The sequence below is a fragment of the Typopeltis vanoorti genome, chromosome 9 (genome assembly GCF_054136105.1).
Source record: "Typopeltis vanoorti isolate ZY-2024b chromosome 9, IOZ_Tvanoo_1.0, whole genome shotgun sequence".
Lineage (NCBI taxonomy): Eukaryota > Metazoa > Arthropoda > Arachnida > Uropygi > Thelyphonidae > Typopeltis > Typopeltis vanoorti.
This window is the reverse complement of record NC_143557.1, coordinates 65,626,572-65,646,262: the sequence shown is the minus strand read 5'-3', so window position 1 is coordinate 65,646,262 and position 19,691 is coordinate 65,626,572. Positions and strand designations below refer to the sequence as shown.

Here is a 19,691-nt window from a genome sequence, read left to right as displayed (position 1 = left end):
GTTGTCCTCATCCCATTGAAAGATACAGTGGTATGTAAATCCATGTTTAAGGCACTAGTTGTATATTATCTTGTAGCCTGGGATGTCAGAGTACTATCCTCTGCAAAGCTGTGGATGGGATTAGCGGTTATTATGAGTAGGTCATTTATGTACAGGCAGTGGCAGCTCGCGGCTTGAAATCATGGGGGTGCTGCAACTTTTGAAATATACATACACACTGTAAGTACAGTGTATACGTGTTTGGATAAAATATCAAAATTATGGTAAAAATTTAAAAAAAAATTAAACATGAAAAAATATTGTTTATTATCGATAAAATTCTACAGTTTGGTATAATTCAAAATTACTTAAAAATAAAATCCATTCCTTTAATTGTAATGTCGAAATATTTAAAGAGACAGAGTAAACACAATAAGCACTACGAACACTCTACTACTGGTGCAAACTGCATATAAACAACAGTGGAACTGCGCAATGGACAGTGTCACATTATGCTAATAGCTCGCATCTCACTATGACGTGCATATGCTTGCGTGCGTAGCAATATGACATTGTGGTAAACACAGTGCTGCTAGCGTCCTTTGCCCTCCTAAGTGCTACAAGATGGATTTTTATTATTTTTTATACAAAATAAGAGAATTGTATAGGATTGTTGATGATAAAATTAAGTATTACAAGCAAATATAAATAAATATATTTATATATCGAGAAAAAGTGGGATTGCTGCAGTTCCGCAGTGCCTATGCACGAGCCGCCCGTGTACAGAGAAATGAATAGATGACAGGACAGAGCCTTGAAGCACTCCAGCATTTGTGGTGATCAAAGAGAGGAAGCCATCTACCATGACTCACAGAGAACAACCAGAGAGAAAGCTCGCTACCCAATTACAGAGGGTGGCAGGGAGACCAAAGGATGGAAATTTGTTTAGTAGGCCTCAATGCCAGACACAGTTGAAAGCTATAGAAATGTCAAGGGTGACAGCACAAGTTTCTCTGAACCTGTCCATGGTACATGTTCAGTGGTGGGTGATGCAAACTACAAGATCGGTGGATCTTGAATGGCAGAAATCCGAACTAGTGTTCACTGATTAATCCATGGGCCTCTAAGTAGTGGAGAAGTTGCTATTAATGACTATTTTCATTACAGCAGTAATGGAAATAGTCATTTCACCGTACTTTTCACCATTCCACTCTTTCACCAACCTTCAATGTGATTCTTCTCTCAGATCAGTGTGTTTAGAAGTTGTCACAGTGCATTTCTTATATTTGTGCTTATAACAGTAGATAAGTGTAGCGATAAAGTTAAAAGAAACCATAAGCTTTTCAATTTAGCTTTATTTTAGTGAGGAAGGCATGTACATAACTGATATAGGCTGCAAGCTAGGCATACCTAGCAAAACAGTTGGTATAATTGCTAAGAATAAAAATAAAACAGAAGTGTTTGAGGAAATTAACACTATGCCAGTGCATACTAAATTTATTTATCTATATTTTTGTATATCCCAGTGTGTTATTTAGCTTTCACATGCACTTGCAACTAGTGTGAACACTAGTTGCAAGTGCATGGTGCTTGGATTCCAGTATGGTAGAAGGAGATTTCCCTTTGACTAGTACACACACACACACACACACACACACACACACACACACACACACACACACATGCACGCACACATTAGTGCATTATTTACATTTTTTAGTGGCCAAATGCATTTGCAAGCTAAATAAAGGCTAGGTACCTAACCTGGCAAATAAGTGGTGGTGGTGAGGGGGGGGGGGGGAAACACCTAAATTTTGGAGAGGACAGAGGTGATTTTTGATTGGTCGGTAGTTAGCCTTTTGTCACACTTTTTTGGAATAGGATGGATATCAGATTGCTTCCATGCACTGGGATAAGTACCAGATATGTATAAGCAGGATTGGTGTTAGCTCTGGAGCACAATTGGGAGATGCCATCAGGACCAGAAAAGTTTTTAGTATTTAGTAGTTTTCTGATGTCAGAAAACTATAGGAGGCATATGGTGCTTGGATTCCAGTATGGTAGAAGGAGATTTCCCTTTGTCACCTATGCAGGAGTTTGATGCCAGAAAGTCAGTTTATCATTGGGCAAAGTAATAGTAATGCTATCAGGGTGGGACAGAGGTGGAAGGGCAGAAGTTACATTCAGTGATCTTAGCAAACTACCCGAAGGCACAGCTTCTGTTTGGACAGAAGGTGAGTTTTCTGCTGACGACCTTTATGAAATCAGATTTGGATCTATTGATGACTGATTTGCATATGTTGTGTGCTTTGATATAGGCAGTGCATGAAACTGAGTTCTTGATGCAAGCCATATTGCAGTAAGCTGAATTTTTTTCTTTGATTGCTTTGACACATTTTCGGTTGAACCAGGACTTGCAAAGTGCACATGGATATGAGTTGAAGTGTCAGGTGAGTGGAAGCAATAGACCAAAGTAAAGAGGAGTAGAACTTGTGAGGTCATCCTAATTGGCTCCTTTGTAGTACCAAAGGATGCAAAGTCAGGGAGGAGAGGTGTTCTGTGAGAAAGGAGACTTGTACAAGAGTTTGGTCTGAGTTGCCAAGAGGAGAGGTGACCCTCTACAGTGCACCTGGAAGAACTGTCAAAATGAGATCCAGAGTATTTGGAGAATGAAGAGGGTTATAGGGAATTTGAGTGGGTAGAAGTACAATTTGTATTAGATCATTACTTATAACAAATGACTTCTGCTTTTCGTCCTGCTTGGTTAGTGGTGTTGGAGAAAGAGAGCCAGTTGAAATTGTGGATGTTGAGGTCACCTAGGAAGATGACCTCACTATTTGGATAGCTGCAGGTGGTCAAGTTTCATGGATAGGAACGTGAAAAGATCTGAGTGGTTATTAGTATCTGGAGACCAGTAAATGTAACAAATGAAAGTTACGAAATGGGACAAAGAAACATCAAGCCAGAGAAGGTCAAAAGCAGAGGATTCTAAATTTGCCAGCCATTCTCTGGCAGTCTATGTCATTTCACAAAGGTGCAGGTGCCACCCATGTGGTGAAAAGAATTGTGAAGTGTAATTTAGGCACTAGAGGTGACAGTAGTAGATGTAGCTATGATCTGAGTTTCTGTCAGTAATAAGATGTCTGGAAGACTGCAAGTGACGGTGGACATCACTTCACTTATGTTATTGCCATAGATTTAGTACAGTGGATGTGAAAGTGAGTTTTTGGTGAAGAGAGTCTGATATGGTTTGTATATTGTGGCTAGTTGTGATGTGACTTTTTTTTTATATGGGATTAGTTTGAGGGAGATTCACTTTTGTTGCAGTGTCACTGTTATTGTTTGTGAGAGTCTTCATAGGTTTGATCATACGATTTGATGAGATGAAATGATATAGTGGGGATGTGCAGGGAGGGAAGATAGTAGAATCTTATGCACGACTTCCATACAGTGAGAAACCAGTATCCGTGCCATGACATAGTCTTGATAATGGCCCCTGCATACCACTACTCTGGCAGCAAGATTATGCACCAGTTGATTAGGAAGCCCCCTGACTCGTTATGACAGGTTCGGGCCTGTGCATTAACTGGCAGCTGGCTTGCAGTACCACCAATGGAAGAGTTTCCGGGTTCTCTTAGTATGTTTGTAATAGCCTTGAGGGCTATCACTTTAGACTTCCAATAAGCTAGGGTGGTATTTCACCAGGAGATGACGACACCTACCAGCTAGTGGTAGATGTCGTCATCTACCACTAGTAATGATAGTAATGATATTTTAATAGAAATGACTTTTAAATAGAAATGCTATTTAAAAGCATTTCTTTAGGTACCTTACATCCTTAACCAGATCAAAGCTTAAATACAGATCCTTGTTATATTCCAGTAGTATGACTTTGTTTTAGTCACACTGATCTCGACAGACCATATTTGATATGAATCCTTGTTTTGTTTCTCAAAAGTTTTCTGAGTTTCTTCCTAAATATGCTTGCATAAATCCTACTTAGCACATTAAGTAAAGACAATTTCTCTAATTCATACATTGTTTTATTTCCCTTTTTTGTAGAATTGTACTATACTTGCCAATCTAATCATCTGGAATTTGACCTTCCACCCAAGCCTTTTTTTTTAAATTATGCAGTGTAACCAATGTTATACAATGGAACCATTACCTTTGCATCTCAAAAGCCACATCAGTGCTGACTGATGTCTTCACAATTTTAGCAAAAGACTTGTTTAGGCCCTATGTATCAGGATTGTAATACCTTTACACAGGTATTACATTTAGCATCAAAAGCTAAACAAAGTAATAGTAAACATGTAACAATCTTTCTGTCTGAACAATACTTATGTAAATAATTTATACTAAAATGTGACAATAAATTTTCAGATTTTTAAATAGTTGCAAACACCAAACAGAAGAGAGCTTATACAAATCTATCACTGCACCTCTCATGACAATTGTGAAATTAAGTAGAAATAGTGGATATTTAAGATCCAACATTATTTAGAGCATTAAAGAGTGTGAAATTAAGCTTTTGAAGTTGTAATTTATGATGATAATGAAAAGAAAAGAATGTTCAAATTAACAATAAATCACTATATTATTAGGTAGTACCTACACTATTAGGAAGTGAAATTGCTGCATTGGGTTCATTTACCTGTAAACTTAACATAAGTGAAAAAAATGTTTGAATAATGATATCCTGAAAGGAATAATGGGAGGAGGGTTTTTTGTTTTGCTTTTTTTCTGCTAGAATAAAACAGGGAAGTAGAGTGTTATTGATAACCAAAGGAACAGTAGTGATTTCTGAGGCAATATGGTACAAAGGGGATGGATGAATGTTGCTAAAGGCAAAAGAATGTAGAAGATCGGGCAACACGCAAACAAATGGTGATTGTTATGAGGTATTATGGTAATATATTAGAATGTGCAGATGTGATGCAAAAAAGAATTACACAAAGATTGAGCATCTTCTGCCTGATCATTTCAGAGGCTGTTATTGCAAAGTGATCATTGCAAGGATAGGATATTTGCAGAACTACAAGGCTGGTGATTATGACAAACTCAAGAGAAACACTTGGAGCACTAATATGGAATGAGGAGTTGGAAATATGATATACAGAGCAGTCTAGAAAGCCAACTCAAGTTGGGAAGGCAAGTGAAATTTTAGAAACAGCAGTTAGCTAATAAACTAAGAAAAATCCAAGAGTTCTTTTTACATGTGGCTAGGAAAGAATGAATATGGGAGGATGCTGCTAGTTGATGAGAACAGTAGACTGGTCACCACTGTAAAGGATATACAGTTTGCTTTAACTATAGCAAACACTGCTATATCAAACTACTGAGAAATCCCAACCATAGCCTTACATGTACAATGCACTATAAAAAAACCATGGTCTCTATAAGTCTAAAAGAGTAAAAGTCAACTATAGTTTAGATATTGTTTTTTGACAATTCAAAGTATTTAATCTCTAAATTTAATTTAAAAAATAAATAGATCCGGTGTCCTTAAGACAGATGAAAATTTCCAATCAGCATTTCCTCAAACATTCAATTAGAACATCGACTGCAATAATCTTCTTTTATTTATTTACTAAATACTTGTTGACGGTCTGAACTCCTCCAGTTTAAAGACTCACAGTTCTACATTTCTTTTTTTGGAATCTTCTATTAATATTCTTCTGACTGTCACATAAAACTTATAAACTTCATAAGAACAAAATTTCTCCAGTCTGCGTTCTTAAACTTCCATTAGCTATCTCTTATTTTCCCCATTCCTCGATACCGAATGCTCTCTGCCAGCTGTCATTCACACATCAAACTCCTTGGCGGGCATGCGCACTCCATGCAAATGGCAAGCAAGAAGTTATGTATAATGGCTGACACGTTGACTCTTAGCGTAATGAGAATGTCTCCATAAAACACAACACTTAATCATTTTAAACTACAATAAAAGGAACAAAAGTAACATAATTATCAGGTTCTGTACTGGTAAGTACATCAATTTTCAAATGATTTACATTTTATTTTGACAATAATAATAATAATAATATCAATAACAGGAACATCGCAAGTGCCGATGTACATGTTATGAAACCAAAATTAATGATACACATAATAAAGAAACAATTGTAAAACGATTCATAATTATAAATTATGATTATTTTTACAAAGATATGCAGTTTGCTGGAGAGAATAATGATGAAGAGAATTATGTTAAAGTTTTATGGGATCTGAATAGACAGTGGGTTTGCAGATCAATGCTACATAATATATATAATTGGGGATATTTTCAAAGTGGGAAGAAGAAGACATCTGTGGAGATGATGGATAAAGTCCCAAAATTTAGGAATCATATTGCTAGAATTGCACGGTCATAATTGATTATGGCAATGAGAAAAGCAATGACATGTAGAAATAAGGTTAATGGTTTCTCTGTATAAGGCTTTAATCAGCGCATGATGAATTATTGCGCCCAGATTTGATCACCTGGTTTTCAAGGAAATTCAGATCTATTCTAGAGAAGAACTACTAAGATAATATCGGCTTGAATGCTGGATATGAGGAAAGGTGAGATGAAGACATAAGTTGTGGAATTTTTTTGCCAGATTAATGTGGATAAGATTTTCTGCAGAATGGAGGGAGACAGCAATAAAACAAATGGCCATCACCAGAAGCTGCATAAGGAGTGTGTGAGAAGTAGATTTTCTTCATGGAGAGTGAGAAAAACCAGTGAATGAGTTTAAAGCACCATTCATTGAGCTTCCCATAGCAAGACTCCATGGAGGCCTGCTGATGATAAAAATAACAATTCTGAATAAATCTTACCAGTTGCTTCATTGTAGTATACATTGATTCTTTCAAGCTGCAAGTCTGAATCACCATGGTAAGTTCCAGTTGGATCAATTCCATGTTCATCGGAGATCACTTCCCAAAACTAAAGAAACAAGAAAAAAAAAAAACAAGTTGACACTTATAAAATGATTTCCCATATATACAAAGCAAAAGTCCACTGTAATGAAGGTTCACAAAGATTAGTAAAAATGTTCTAGGAAATAAACTCTCTTAACTGACATAGTATCTAGAAAGGTTAAACTGCCCATTAATCAAAACAGAAAATACGGTGCTGGAAGTTTATTTTTAACTTGGTTAGACTATAATAAATTTAGTTTAATCCTTCATCCAAGTGTAAGCAAACAAAGTTTGCACCTGAAAATATCTTCAGGACTGGGGTAAGGTAGTGCAACACCAAGCAACTTGAGCAAAGGTGGACCAAGCTCTCATCACTCCTTGTCTCAGTATCTCCCATAATGCAAAGCACATCCCCCTTTCGGACATGTGTCCTGCTATTCATTAAGGGAAGGGCCACTACCCATACCGGTTTAAACCTTTATTGAGGTCTCGTCAGTGGGAGAGAGACCCAAACGTGGAGATACTAAGGCAGAGGCAATAGGAGAGGTCATATTTACCTATAGGAGTTGCCAACAAGTGTACCACCTTATTATTGAATTACTCTGGATTTAGAGAAATATGTTGGAAAGTTTATTTTTCACTTGGTTAGACTATAATAAATTTAGTTTAATCCTTTATCCAAGTGTAAGCAAACAAAGTTTGCGCCTGAAAATATCTTCTGGACTGGGGTAAGATAGTGTAACGCCAGGCAACTCCGAGCAAAGGTAGACCAAGCTCTCATCACTCCTTGTCTCAGTATCTCCCATAATGCAAAGCACATCTCCTTGCAGACATGTATCCTGCTATGCATCAAGGGAAGGGCCACTACCCAGACCGGTTTCAACCTTTATTGAGTTCTCGTCAGTGGGAGGCAGACCCAGACATTGAGATACTAAGGCAGAGGCAATAGGAGAGGTCATATTTATTTAGGTTAAGTTCCAAAAAAATTTTTTAAGATTATATAAACAATGACATATCCAACAAAAATATTTTTTTATTTAATTCAGGTAATTCATGTAAGTTAAAAAAACAAACTATGAGACAAATACATAATATAAATTGTATGTAAACTTCATTGCATATAATGCATAAATGTTTTAGGCAAAATAAAATAAAGTGTATATTTTAATCTTCATCACTCTCTTCAAAGGTAATAATATTATTATTCGTGACACCTCCAAGGAGTCCGAAGACTCATACCAGGAAGACACCTATTGTACAATTCTCCCCGTCTCCACCACTACACCGATCCTCTACTACCAATCATCAACATCAGCGCCATATGCTGCCTACCACCACCACCACAGCTAGTATTTTTTTGTCTGTAAATTGCGTGTGTTTTGAAGGGCTGAGCATTTTGTAGATGTTCTTTATTTACGAGTGGCCAGGCGTTGTCGTCACTTGAAATCTCTTGGACATCATTTGTATAATTCTCATTGCATACTTAAGCTGATTTAGTTATCAAGAAGTCAGTAATAAGACCTTGCTTACCACTATGCTGCAATTTTTTTATTAAATTCATAATACGGAGCTAAACAAATATCCAATTGTCTCATGAATTTTCCGGAGCGCTCCATCGAGAGATTATTATCCATAAAATAACTTTCTTGCCAAGTTCAATCCTTCTGCTAATTTCTTTAAACTGAATTTTTTAACGGATTCATCGCAATCAGAATCTTCAGCAGAACGTTTCCCTGCCATTTGGTTCGATGTCATCTATTAATTGTACCAGTTCCTCCTCATTTAAATCTATTTCCCCATCAATTAATTCACTAATTTCATTTTCAACCATATCGCAAAAGTGGCCATTACTATAAAAATAAATTTTTTATAGTAAAAAAAACATTACATATTGTATGTAACTCACCAAAAAATAAAGTGCTCAGCTTGAGATTAACACACACACTTATGATTTTTAATGCGCTTTCCTGGCAGAAAACAAAGACAATTTTCAAAATAAACACTTTATACGGTATAATAAATTTAGTTTAATCCTTTATCCAAGTGTGAGCAAACAAAGTTTGCGCCTGAAAGTATCTTCAGGACTGGGTTAAGGTGGTACACACCAGGGCAACTCGTTGCAAAGGTGGAGCAAGATACCAACACTCCTATCCTAGTATCTCCTATAATGCAAAACACATCTCCTTGCGGATATGTCTATTGTTATGCATTAAGGGAAGGGCCACTACCCTTCAACATCCTTCTCTAAATCCAGAGTAATTTATTAAAAAAAGGGTGGCACACCAATTGGCAATTCCTATAGGTGGAGATGACCTGCAAATGCTTCTGCCTGATATCTCGACTTGGGCCTGGCTCCCACTGAGGAGACCTCAATAAAGGTCGAAACCGGTTTGGGTAGTGGCCCTTCCCTTAATGCATAACAATAGACATATCCACAAGGAGATGTGTTTTGCATTATAGGAGATACTAGGATAGGAGTGTTGGTCGCTTGCTCCACCTTTGCAACGAGTTGCCCTGGTGTGTACCACCTTAACCCAGTCCTGAAGATACTTTCAGGCGCAAACTTTGTTTGCTCACACTTGGATAAAGGATTAAACTAAATTTATTATACTCTAACCAAGTGGAAAATAAACTTTCAACTTTATACGGTAAGCAATTGACGTCCATGCATGCTAAAGGGTATTTCCCCTAATATAAATTCACTACTTATAACTACATGTGCGATATGGGCAGATGCAAATTTGACGAAGATAAAATTTGATTTTTAAGTCATGCGTTGAAAAATATATGAAAAGATAAAGGGTTACTACAGTTTGTAGACCATCTTATATTGAAACCACGTTAAACAAGGCATACTACAATTTGTAGACCGCGTTGTATAAGTACCGCATTATACAAGAGTTACCTCATCATCATCATCATCATCAAATTCCTGCCATGTACCCTCAAGGGGTGTACAGGATATGACAGTACTACATGAAAAAATTACATCATTACTAACTTCCTATCTACAATTTTCCTCCAAATCAGTCTGTTACTTGTCAAGACTCCAACATTATCAGATCTTATATTTCTATCGTCTAAGGCACTTTGTACCGTATCAATCCACCTATATCTTGGTCTTCCTCTGGGTCGTTTTCCTGCCAACCTGGCAGAGAACACTTGTTTTGCTAATCTTTCCTCTCCCATTCTATTTAAGTGACCATACCATCTGAGATTAGCTCTGCTAACGCATTCCTGGATGCTGACAATGTCAAGTTCTTTCCTAATATCCTCATTTTTAATATGATATTGCCATTGATGCCATCTGTTCACGCCTCTAATCTTTCTCAGGACTCTCATATCTGCGGTCTCTAGTCTTTGGTCAAGTGTTTTACTTCTGACCCAGCTCTCAGATCCATAAGTTAAAATTGGTTTGAACACAGTCTTGTATACAGCTAATTTAGTGTTCCAACTAATTTCTTTCTTATTCCATATGAATTTATTCAATTGACTTCCCACCATACCTGCTTTGCTGATTCTGTTGTCTATTTCTATATTTAGTTTACCATCTTCAGTAAAAATTGTGCCTAAGTAGCTGAAATGTTTTACTTGTTCCACAGGTTCTCCATTCACAACACAGTTGACATTTTCAATGATTCTGCCTATTTTCATTGTCTTTGTCTTTTTATTGCTGACCTTCATATTTATTTATGTTCATATCTATTACAACAGCTATTCAATTTAGTCAGAGAATCTTGCAGACTTGTAGCGGATTTATTTAGAAGTATAACATCATCCGCATAAAGCAAAGCAAAGTTTTGCTTTGCTATCTGCATAAATCAAAGCAAAGAATTTCAAAATACAGGTAACAAGAGTTACCTATATTTTGAAATTCACATTTGCAATATATCACCAAGTGATAAAACTGTTATTCAGTCGACATATCTTCTGCTAGTTTCAGATCCGAGTGACTGCCAATTGTGACCTGCAAGTCCACCAACAAGATCTCTTATCATGCTCATTAAATGATACTATTAGGATTATAGGACTGTCTTTTCGTAAGCTGTATTGTTACCTTTCATATCTCTCTCTATTTAGTACATTACATTTATATTATTATTATTATTATTATTCAGGCCTCCATGGAGTCAAAAGACTCATCGTGGGAGGTCCTTCCTAAGAACATAAAGCCTGTCAAGACTCATCGAGGGGAGGTCCCCCCCCCCCTAAGAAACACAAAGTCTATCATATCAATCCTTAAATTCATTGACCATTCTCGCTCTCACCACTCCGTCAGGCAATGCATTCCACAGTTCAACCACCCTCCATGCAAAGAAACCACTCCTCACCCTCTTGCTCACAGTTTCCTTTCGTAACTTCCAGGGATGGCCTCTTGTAATCACTCCTTCCCGCTGTTCAACCAAGCGAAAGAACTCCCCAGTGTCAACCCTGTAACTACCTCTCAACAGTTTAAAAGTCTCAATCATATTACCTCTCCTTCTATCCACCAAACTCTGCAGTCCACATTCCCTCAGCCGATCCTCATAACCAAAATTGTACAGTCCTGAAACCATCTTTGTCATCTGTCTTTGTATCCTTTCCACAGTTAATTTATCCCCTTCAAATCCTGGGGACCAAATCTGAGAACAATAGTCTAAGTGTGGTCTGATCAGAGACTTATACAACGGAATGATAACCCTTTTATCTCTGCAGGTCAGTGTCCTTCTCATAATAGCAGCAATCCCCTCTGTTACTTTCACCACCTTTGTAATATGTCCCTTAAATTTCAGGTTTCTATCAATCATCAACCCCAGATCTCTTGTCTACCCTACTTCCTCCAGTATAACCCCCTCCCATAGAGTATGCAGCATCCCATCGATGTTTCCCAAACCTCAAGACCTTACATTTTGCGGCATTTAACTGACATCCCCATTCATTTGCCCATCTATCTAGCTTATTCAAATCCTCTTGCAGGGCTACCACATCTGCACTATTACTAATAATCCTTCCCAGCTTTGCATCATCTGCAAACAACTGAATATCCCCTTGCAATCCACTGGCAATGTCATTGATATAAAGGTTAAACAATTTTTAATTATTTAATTACATTAAAAATATTTAATGTAATTAACTCTGAGTAGTTTATATCAACTCGAATGATTAACTAGGTTTGACTTACGGACTATTCATTAAAACTGAATGTTACTCCAACATAGTTTGCCATCTTTATGGCTGACAGCATCTTCAGGAAGATATATATATATATAAAAACTCAAATGTTTCCAACAGCCATTATTTCTATAAATTGAAAAACACTGTATTGACAGTTTATTCATATGTATCATTAGGTACATCACGTGCAGTCTATACATTACTGTATAAACTCTGTATATGATTGCTGGCATAAGAGGTTTCAAACATTGCATACACTAATTAATGGCTTCCAGATATCATGAAATATAAGTTTCTATTTACTATGCAGTGTGAGCGAATGACCTCTGAAGACTCCTTGCATAATCCGATGAAAGTATTTTCTAAGTAAGGAATGGAGACAAAAATTAGGCATTATCAGAACCTTTCATCGGTGAGAATCAAAAATTAAATAAAATTGATGTGGAGTCACCTGCTTCTATATACAAGAGGCCTAGTTGTGATGTTACTTATGCAAATTTGCTTGCTTGTGCTTGGATAAAGGATAAAAAGAATATAATTTATTGTAAGATGTAATTGAGGATAGTTGGGCATGTGAAAAGTAAATGTCTTAAGCAAAAAATAAATAAGGATATTTTTTTCAAATTGAGGAAACTAGAGATGTGATTTGTTTGTACTAAGAAAGGCTAATAATAGTAAATACTGGCCTGGTTGGCTGAGTGGTTAGCATATCCACTCTCCAACCAAAAGACTGCAGGTTCAAATCCTGCCGTGAGCATAGTGTTTGTGATTGTCTGTGAAAATACTGGTGGTGGTGCGATAGTGTAGATGATGATGGTAGTTGTACTTTATTTACTCAATATAACATGCACTTTTTTCTCCAAAATGAAAGTTAAAAAAATCATGGTGCTTCCATTCTAGTAGCCTCATACTGTTATGGTGCGATCACACCGTAACAGTACGAAAGCAACTCCGGCTAGTGCGGCCTTTTAATGCGCAAGGCACGAACGGTATCGTTGATGTGGCTAGACGGGATTTCTGACAGAGGCGTTGGTGCCCGCACATCACACCTGAATGGTGCAGGCACCCAATCATCCGCAATGTGTGGCATAGGAAGCAGCTGCCACATAGTCTCTGCCTTGATTCTTCCATTTTAGTGACCTCATCGGCGGAGTGATCACACCACGACAGTACGAAAGCAACTCTGGCTAGCACTGCCTTTTAATGCACGAATGGTATCATTGCAGTGGCCAGATGGGATTCTGACTTAGAGGCATTCAATTATAATCTCATGGATGGTAGCTTCATACCACTGGTCACTCGACCAAGCACATGTACCAAGTGTCCGAACCTGTGGTTCCTCTCATACTGAGCAGGATTACTATCACAACGACTAGTCATCAGTAAGGTAAAACTAACCTGTCTCCCATCTTGAGCAGGCAGTACTCTCTTAGCACTTGCACTCACCCATGTCTGAAGAACCTAAAGTCGTTCAGTTCATGTGCTTACCACAGCATGACTAATAGCCATACTCGCCACTCTTATTAGTCACAGACCTGTATTATTATTCTTACCAATTTGGACTTATCGTTCGTGCTGTCGCTAACACCAGGTCAGCGCCTGCCATGGATAAGGCCTGTCAAACTTGCACCTATCTGATATTATTTACCATGCTAATATTCAATATCCTTTGTCTAACTTACATACTAGATAGCCTACTAACTTATTGTCTAGCCTCACTTAATAACTACCCTCCTCTTATTCCTAATCAGGAATATTATTCTCAACCTACATATACATTAATCAGAGTAAATCATGACGGCTTGTGGGTGTGGAGCCAAATCCCCCAGTCAGAGGATGAGTCTCAATAGATCGCAGTATGGTGGCTGCTCCTCTAAGCATAACACCCAGACCAGTATGTAGGTCATCTGTGAACGATTTGGTGCCCACGCGTCACACCTGAATGGTGCGGTGTAGGAAGCAGCTGCCGCATAGTCTCAACTGCTGCCTTGATGTTTCCATTCTAGTGGCCTCATTTCCAGAGCGATCACACACCGTGACAGTACGAAAGCAACACCGGCTAGTGCTACCTTTTAACGTGCGAGGCGCGAACAGTATCGTTGCAGTGGCTAGACGGGATTCTGACATAGAGGCATTCAGTCATAATCCCACAGGTGGTAGCTTCGCCCTGGTCTAGCTGGTTGAGGTTGCGTACTATCTATTGAAAATAATCATTAGGGGGAAGCCTGATGAGTGCAAGATTGCAGAATTTATTATTTGGTGAGCAATCTTAAAAAGATAATACAGGATAATATATAAATAAAGTTTAAACTAGCCAAATTTCAACTGATTCTGGATAGAGAATCAGTTGAAAGATTCTAGCAAAACTCCTGGTGGAAGACCAGGTCCGACACGACCCGTTTGAGTATCCCGTAGAGAGAATGCCGAGTGCTACTCTTAAAAATGCGGGGAATGGCCATCCCACCCACGCACCTCTGCACACAAGCCTATCATAGGCAATTGGCTATCTGACTTCCTTTGCTTGAATTGGGAAGAGGTGAGAGTACCCTTAAAGACTCTCACTGTGCCCCTCCGCGTGGTTAGCCTAGTGGCTTTGTGCTTCGCAACCATATGCCTGGGGAAGGAATGTCCTGGGTTCGATTCTCGTCACCGATGTGAGGAGCTGAAGAATCTTCCTCACCATAGCCAAGTCTAGGGTGTGGACAGCAGGGTTTTTCCCCCAGTTTATCTGGGGGTTTTTCATCCCACAAGCAGGCAAACCAGCCCTGTGAACACACGGATCTACAGCCATAAATACTTAACTCCCGTGAGGGGGCTCAACTCGCCCCAATAGGGACGGGGAGAAAAGGGAGGAAACTCCATATGAGTAAATAAATAAAACTGTGCTCCTATGCACATACACCGTAGGGAGATTCTTTTTTAGGGATCCCATTTTTTGAAAACAAAAAACCGGGACACAATTTTGTAGAATTAAGGGTTAAGAGAAATAAATTTTATTCGTGTTTTAAAATAAAAAAATTAAATATTTATTTGAATTTGATTTATTAATGTAGATAACATAAATGTTTATACATACATCAAATAAATAGACTTCTAATAACAATACTTAAACACAGATGACAATACTTAAACACGTTACACTTAAATCAAACATTAATATGTATATGAAATATAAAGATATAGAATAAAGATATAAAATATTAATATATCAATAAAACGAGAACTACAATGTAAATACAATAAAATATAAACAACACGAATTGTGTAGATGCATAATATCTGAAATTATATGAAAAATTTAATTTAATTTAAAAATTTAAAAAAATAAAAATAAATTTATAATTAATTTTTGTAATTTTTGTAATTATTAAATTTTGTAATTTAGTGAAAACATTAATTTTACCTTTCCTTTTTAATCCACCAAAATTTGTGTTGATATTATCTGCTGAAATGCCTATTATTTTATCAGTATTATATTTTTGGGCAGCATTTAAAATGTGATCCCAAATTAGTTCAGAAGTTTCTCCAGGAAGTCTAGAAAATTCTAATATTTCTGTTAAAATCCCTTTATCATCAGTGAAATACCTCACATGGATAGGTACAATCTTAAGATTAATATGATTAGATGCATCTATGGATATGCAACAATATTTTACATTTCCTCAGATCTTCCAATATTTCACTTTTTACATGTAGCAATAAGACATTGGTAATGATAGCCTTGCGCTTCATTTGTGCACATGAAAATTTCTTATTCAAGAATTTTTTTAAAATAGAGGACGTACAATCCATAGATTGGAAACTGTGATTGTGTTTAACTGCATGAAAAACAAATGTAGCCTCTTGTGCAACCAACTCCATTTCTTGGCTACCTAACTTTTGATGCCCAAAAAATGATGTCAATGATTGACTTGAACTTTTTGCAGACACAGCAGACTTATGCTTTTTTGTATTGACATGGTCAGCTATATCTGCCTTACCTACATGGCCAAAGTTAAATTCTGCATGGCACACGCTACATTTCACTCTTGAGCTATCATCACAATCAGTGACGCACCCAGAGGGGGGGGGGGCAAGGAGGCCCGGGCATTCCCCAAAGAAAAGGAAAAAACACTAGAAAAATTTTCAAAAATCTTTTCCTAATTAAAATTCATTTTTTTTATTTATGTCGTGTGCTACTTATGAATTAGAGATCACTGCAGATGCTCAATTATAGGTCGTATGCGATGTGTAGTGTGTATTCGCAAAACGTCTACTCAACTCCTCCCCCCCCAAAGGTTAAATCCTGAGCGCTCGGCCCCCTCCAAGATTAAATCCTGAGTGCGCCACTGATCACAATCACTGCTTTTTGTTATGAAAATGAAAGGAAAAAGATCCTTCAATTTTTCATTGAAATTACACTTTCTTTTGGGCATTTTGTAACAAACGGTAACTTTATTAATTTAAAAAATACAATATTCACAATTAATACGAGAATGCAAGAATACGAAATGAACAGTTCAAAACTAGGTTATATCACATACCCTGTAGCGATATAAAAGCAATTTAGCGCCTGACGCGTGAAGTTCGCATAGCGTACGATATTCGCCGGTCCGAAATGTTTGTGTTTTTTTCCAAGATTTGTTAATGTAAATAAAGAATAAAAAAATTGGCAAAAAAAAACAGCCGCTTTCTGATTTTTAATTGGTGCGTTAAGGGTTAAAACCCTAAAACCTAAAACAAAACCCTAAGTGTTTACATCACACAGTCAAAGTTACGTCACAGCCATGGCTTGCTTTTATATTAAGATAAAATAGGGATAAAAAATTTTTCAAATATAACAGATAATGTTCAGTAATTTAAAATGCTTGTTTAGGATTACCCAGTGCATCTATCACATTTCTGAATAGAATGTTTTGGGTTTCCAAGGTGCTCATGTTTACAGTAAAGGTTTAAAAAAGGTATTAATATTTTGTAATATAAACACATCAGTCGGCTTTAATTAAAAATAAATGGTATATTCTGTTGTCTAGGTTTATAAACTAGTGCTAAAATAAATATAGAACAAAATAAAGTGCATTAAGAAACAAATCTATTGCTATACATTTTTATATTATATATTATTTGCATTTATTTCCGAAATGTAAAAAGCTAACTTATGGATAGCTTAGCAGAAGTACAGCGATTATTATTACGTGACACCTTCAAGGAGTCCAAAGACTCATCGAGGGAGGGCACCAACTCTCCGTTTCCACCACTCAATCATCGTCTACACCAGCGCCATCTACTTCCCACCACCACTAATATTTTCACAGCCAATCACAAACATCCATACCCAAGGCAGGAGTTGAACCCGCAGCCTTTTAGGTGGAGAGCGGATACTAACCACTCAGCTAATCAAGCCTTGAACTTCAATTCTGGGACATGAAATTTAGTGCAAAGATCAAAATTTTTTGTGAACAGCGAAATAACTATTTTTCTTTAGAAAAGATGATTGTAAGTTAGTCACTATGATACCGCATATTGATATCGACAAACATTCACAGTGCAATCAAAAGTATTCAAAAGTTGTCTGAATTTACATGCAGATTGAAAAAAAAAAATTAATTGATTAAATAATTTGTCCTCAGACTACTTTCCAGAAAAGCTCTAGCTATATTTTGCTCATATTCTATGACCAAGAACTATGAGCGAAACATACACTGCTTTTTTAAGTCGGAAGGTTCAGAGTCTTCAGTTTACAGTTATATCAAGCGGCAGCAATGAAATTTTAGTCAACATTATTACTAAAATCTTAGTCCAATGACTTATCGACATGTTCTAAATTGCAAAACCTCGGTTTATCTTTTCAGAATGTTTTTCATCCAGAATGGGGGAGGGGGGGGGTTACAGGGCATTAGCACTACGGTAGTTCGTAAACTAAAAGAAACTCACTCAATACACAGTATGCATACGTGATAAACATTGAACGTATTTAATATATAGTAAAGAATCATATTCGCTGAGATTTTGCTCAAAACATAATGACATTGCTTCTTATATTATTCTCTCGAGAACGTGATACTGTGCAATTTTTTAATTTTTCTAAAATGAAAGTTTTATTAAGTATTTATCAGAATCATACAAGAAAGAAGAAATCCGCTAGGGGGTTCAATTATTGAGTAACGTAGCTATCAAATGGCATTCCAAGGAATAGCCGGCGCGAGAACTCGAATTTGTTGTTATTTGTTGTTACTAGTGACAGACGCCATTAATTTCTCAATCTCCATTAATACTATCATAAAATGTTATTTGCTTAAAAATTTTCATGCAAATAACATTAAAGAGTATGCTATCGCAATTATTCGCATAATGCTTTTCTTTCAAATATTTACATTCATCGAAAAACAAAACATAAATAAATAAAAGGAGGAAACAAATTAAAAACACGTTCATTAGGAAATTCGGGAATTCACTGTTCAACATTCAGTTATTATTAAATAATTAACCTTTAAATAATCATTTGATTCAGTTCTGAAATTACTAATCCTTACAAACCCTATACCCTTTAAAAGAAAAAACGCTGTTTGTAGAAACTAAATTTGAATCATTTTGTTAAATAATATAGTAGATTCGGTATATCACTAACCAGGTTGATCTGCACTACACACCTTCCTTAGAATAAATCTGGAAACTATGGTTAAACTGAAAATTAATAATTATACATATATATGAAAAAGAATAAATACCTTTGCTCCAATTTGATTGCCGCATTGTCCCGCTTGAATGTGCACTATTTCACGCATATTGTAGGCTAAAATAAATTAAAAACGAAACGCTGAAGAAACTAACGAAAATTGCTTCTGGACACGGAGTAACAAGACTGCAAGTTTGCAAGAACAGCCGCAGTTTTTAACGGTTGCAGGTTTCAAAAGTGTGTGACAGAGTATTGGTTGTTTTAATATTCTTGCGCAGCGGGGCTATTTTAAATAGTGAAAATTTCGAACGTATCTGTAATAAAATAAATCGATTATACAAGATGCGAAAAAATCATATAGGCATATTACATAAAATTAACATGTTATTATGTCTTTTGTCTTTCTGATAATAGATATTTTTAATTAAAACTAGGGACTATTTTTCTAAAGAACATTCTAGAAACTTATTAGCTAAATACGGAAGCGCGGGTATTTGCTTTACCAATCGTAGTTAAGCGTCTGCTAGTAGACCTGCTTTGCAGAATTTGGGCATTAAAGGAGGTATAAAAACTTTGCAAACATTAATATGTCGTTTCAGTGAAAACTGGGATTTCAGCTTTCAGTTGATTGAAATCAGGACTTCATACAATGCGTCTACGGACTCCGTTGAGATGCTTTAATAATAATAATAATAAACGATAAATATGCTCATATCATTATTATTATAAGTTCTCTCTCTCTCTTTTAATATATATATATTATTGTTCATAATATATATATATATAAAACACGAGTGGCAGAATTGTACCTTAACAACAAAATTATTGTCTTTTGTTTTTAAACACAGTATACATATATACATATTTTCTTGCATTTAGGCGCGAAAAAATAGTGATTGATTAGGGACAGCATATACCCAAATAACGATCCCGTTATTACACACACACACACACACACACACACACACACACACACACACACACACACACA

The 19,691-nt window shown here is 36.5% G+C and overlaps 1 protein-coding gene across 1 annotated transcript in view; it reads right to left on the bottom strand.

Annotated features, from left to right (window-relative positions):
* Positions 1-18,944, bottom strand: part of LOC150103102 (tubulin beta chain) — a 53,957-nt gene extending 35,013 nt beyond the window's left edge. The window contains exons 1-2 of the mRNA XM_090397324.1: positions 18,753-18,944; positions 6,808-6,916 (exon numbers count right to left, since the gene is read on the bottom strand). Coding sequence (XP_090253450.1) covers positions 6,808-6,916; positions 18,753-18,809 — 166 coding nt within the window. The 5' untranslated portion in view covers positions 18,810-18,944. The remainder of the gene's footprint in view (positions 1-6,807; positions 6,917-18,752) is intronic.
* Between the last annotated feature and the right edge of the window lie 747 nt (positions 18,945-19,691).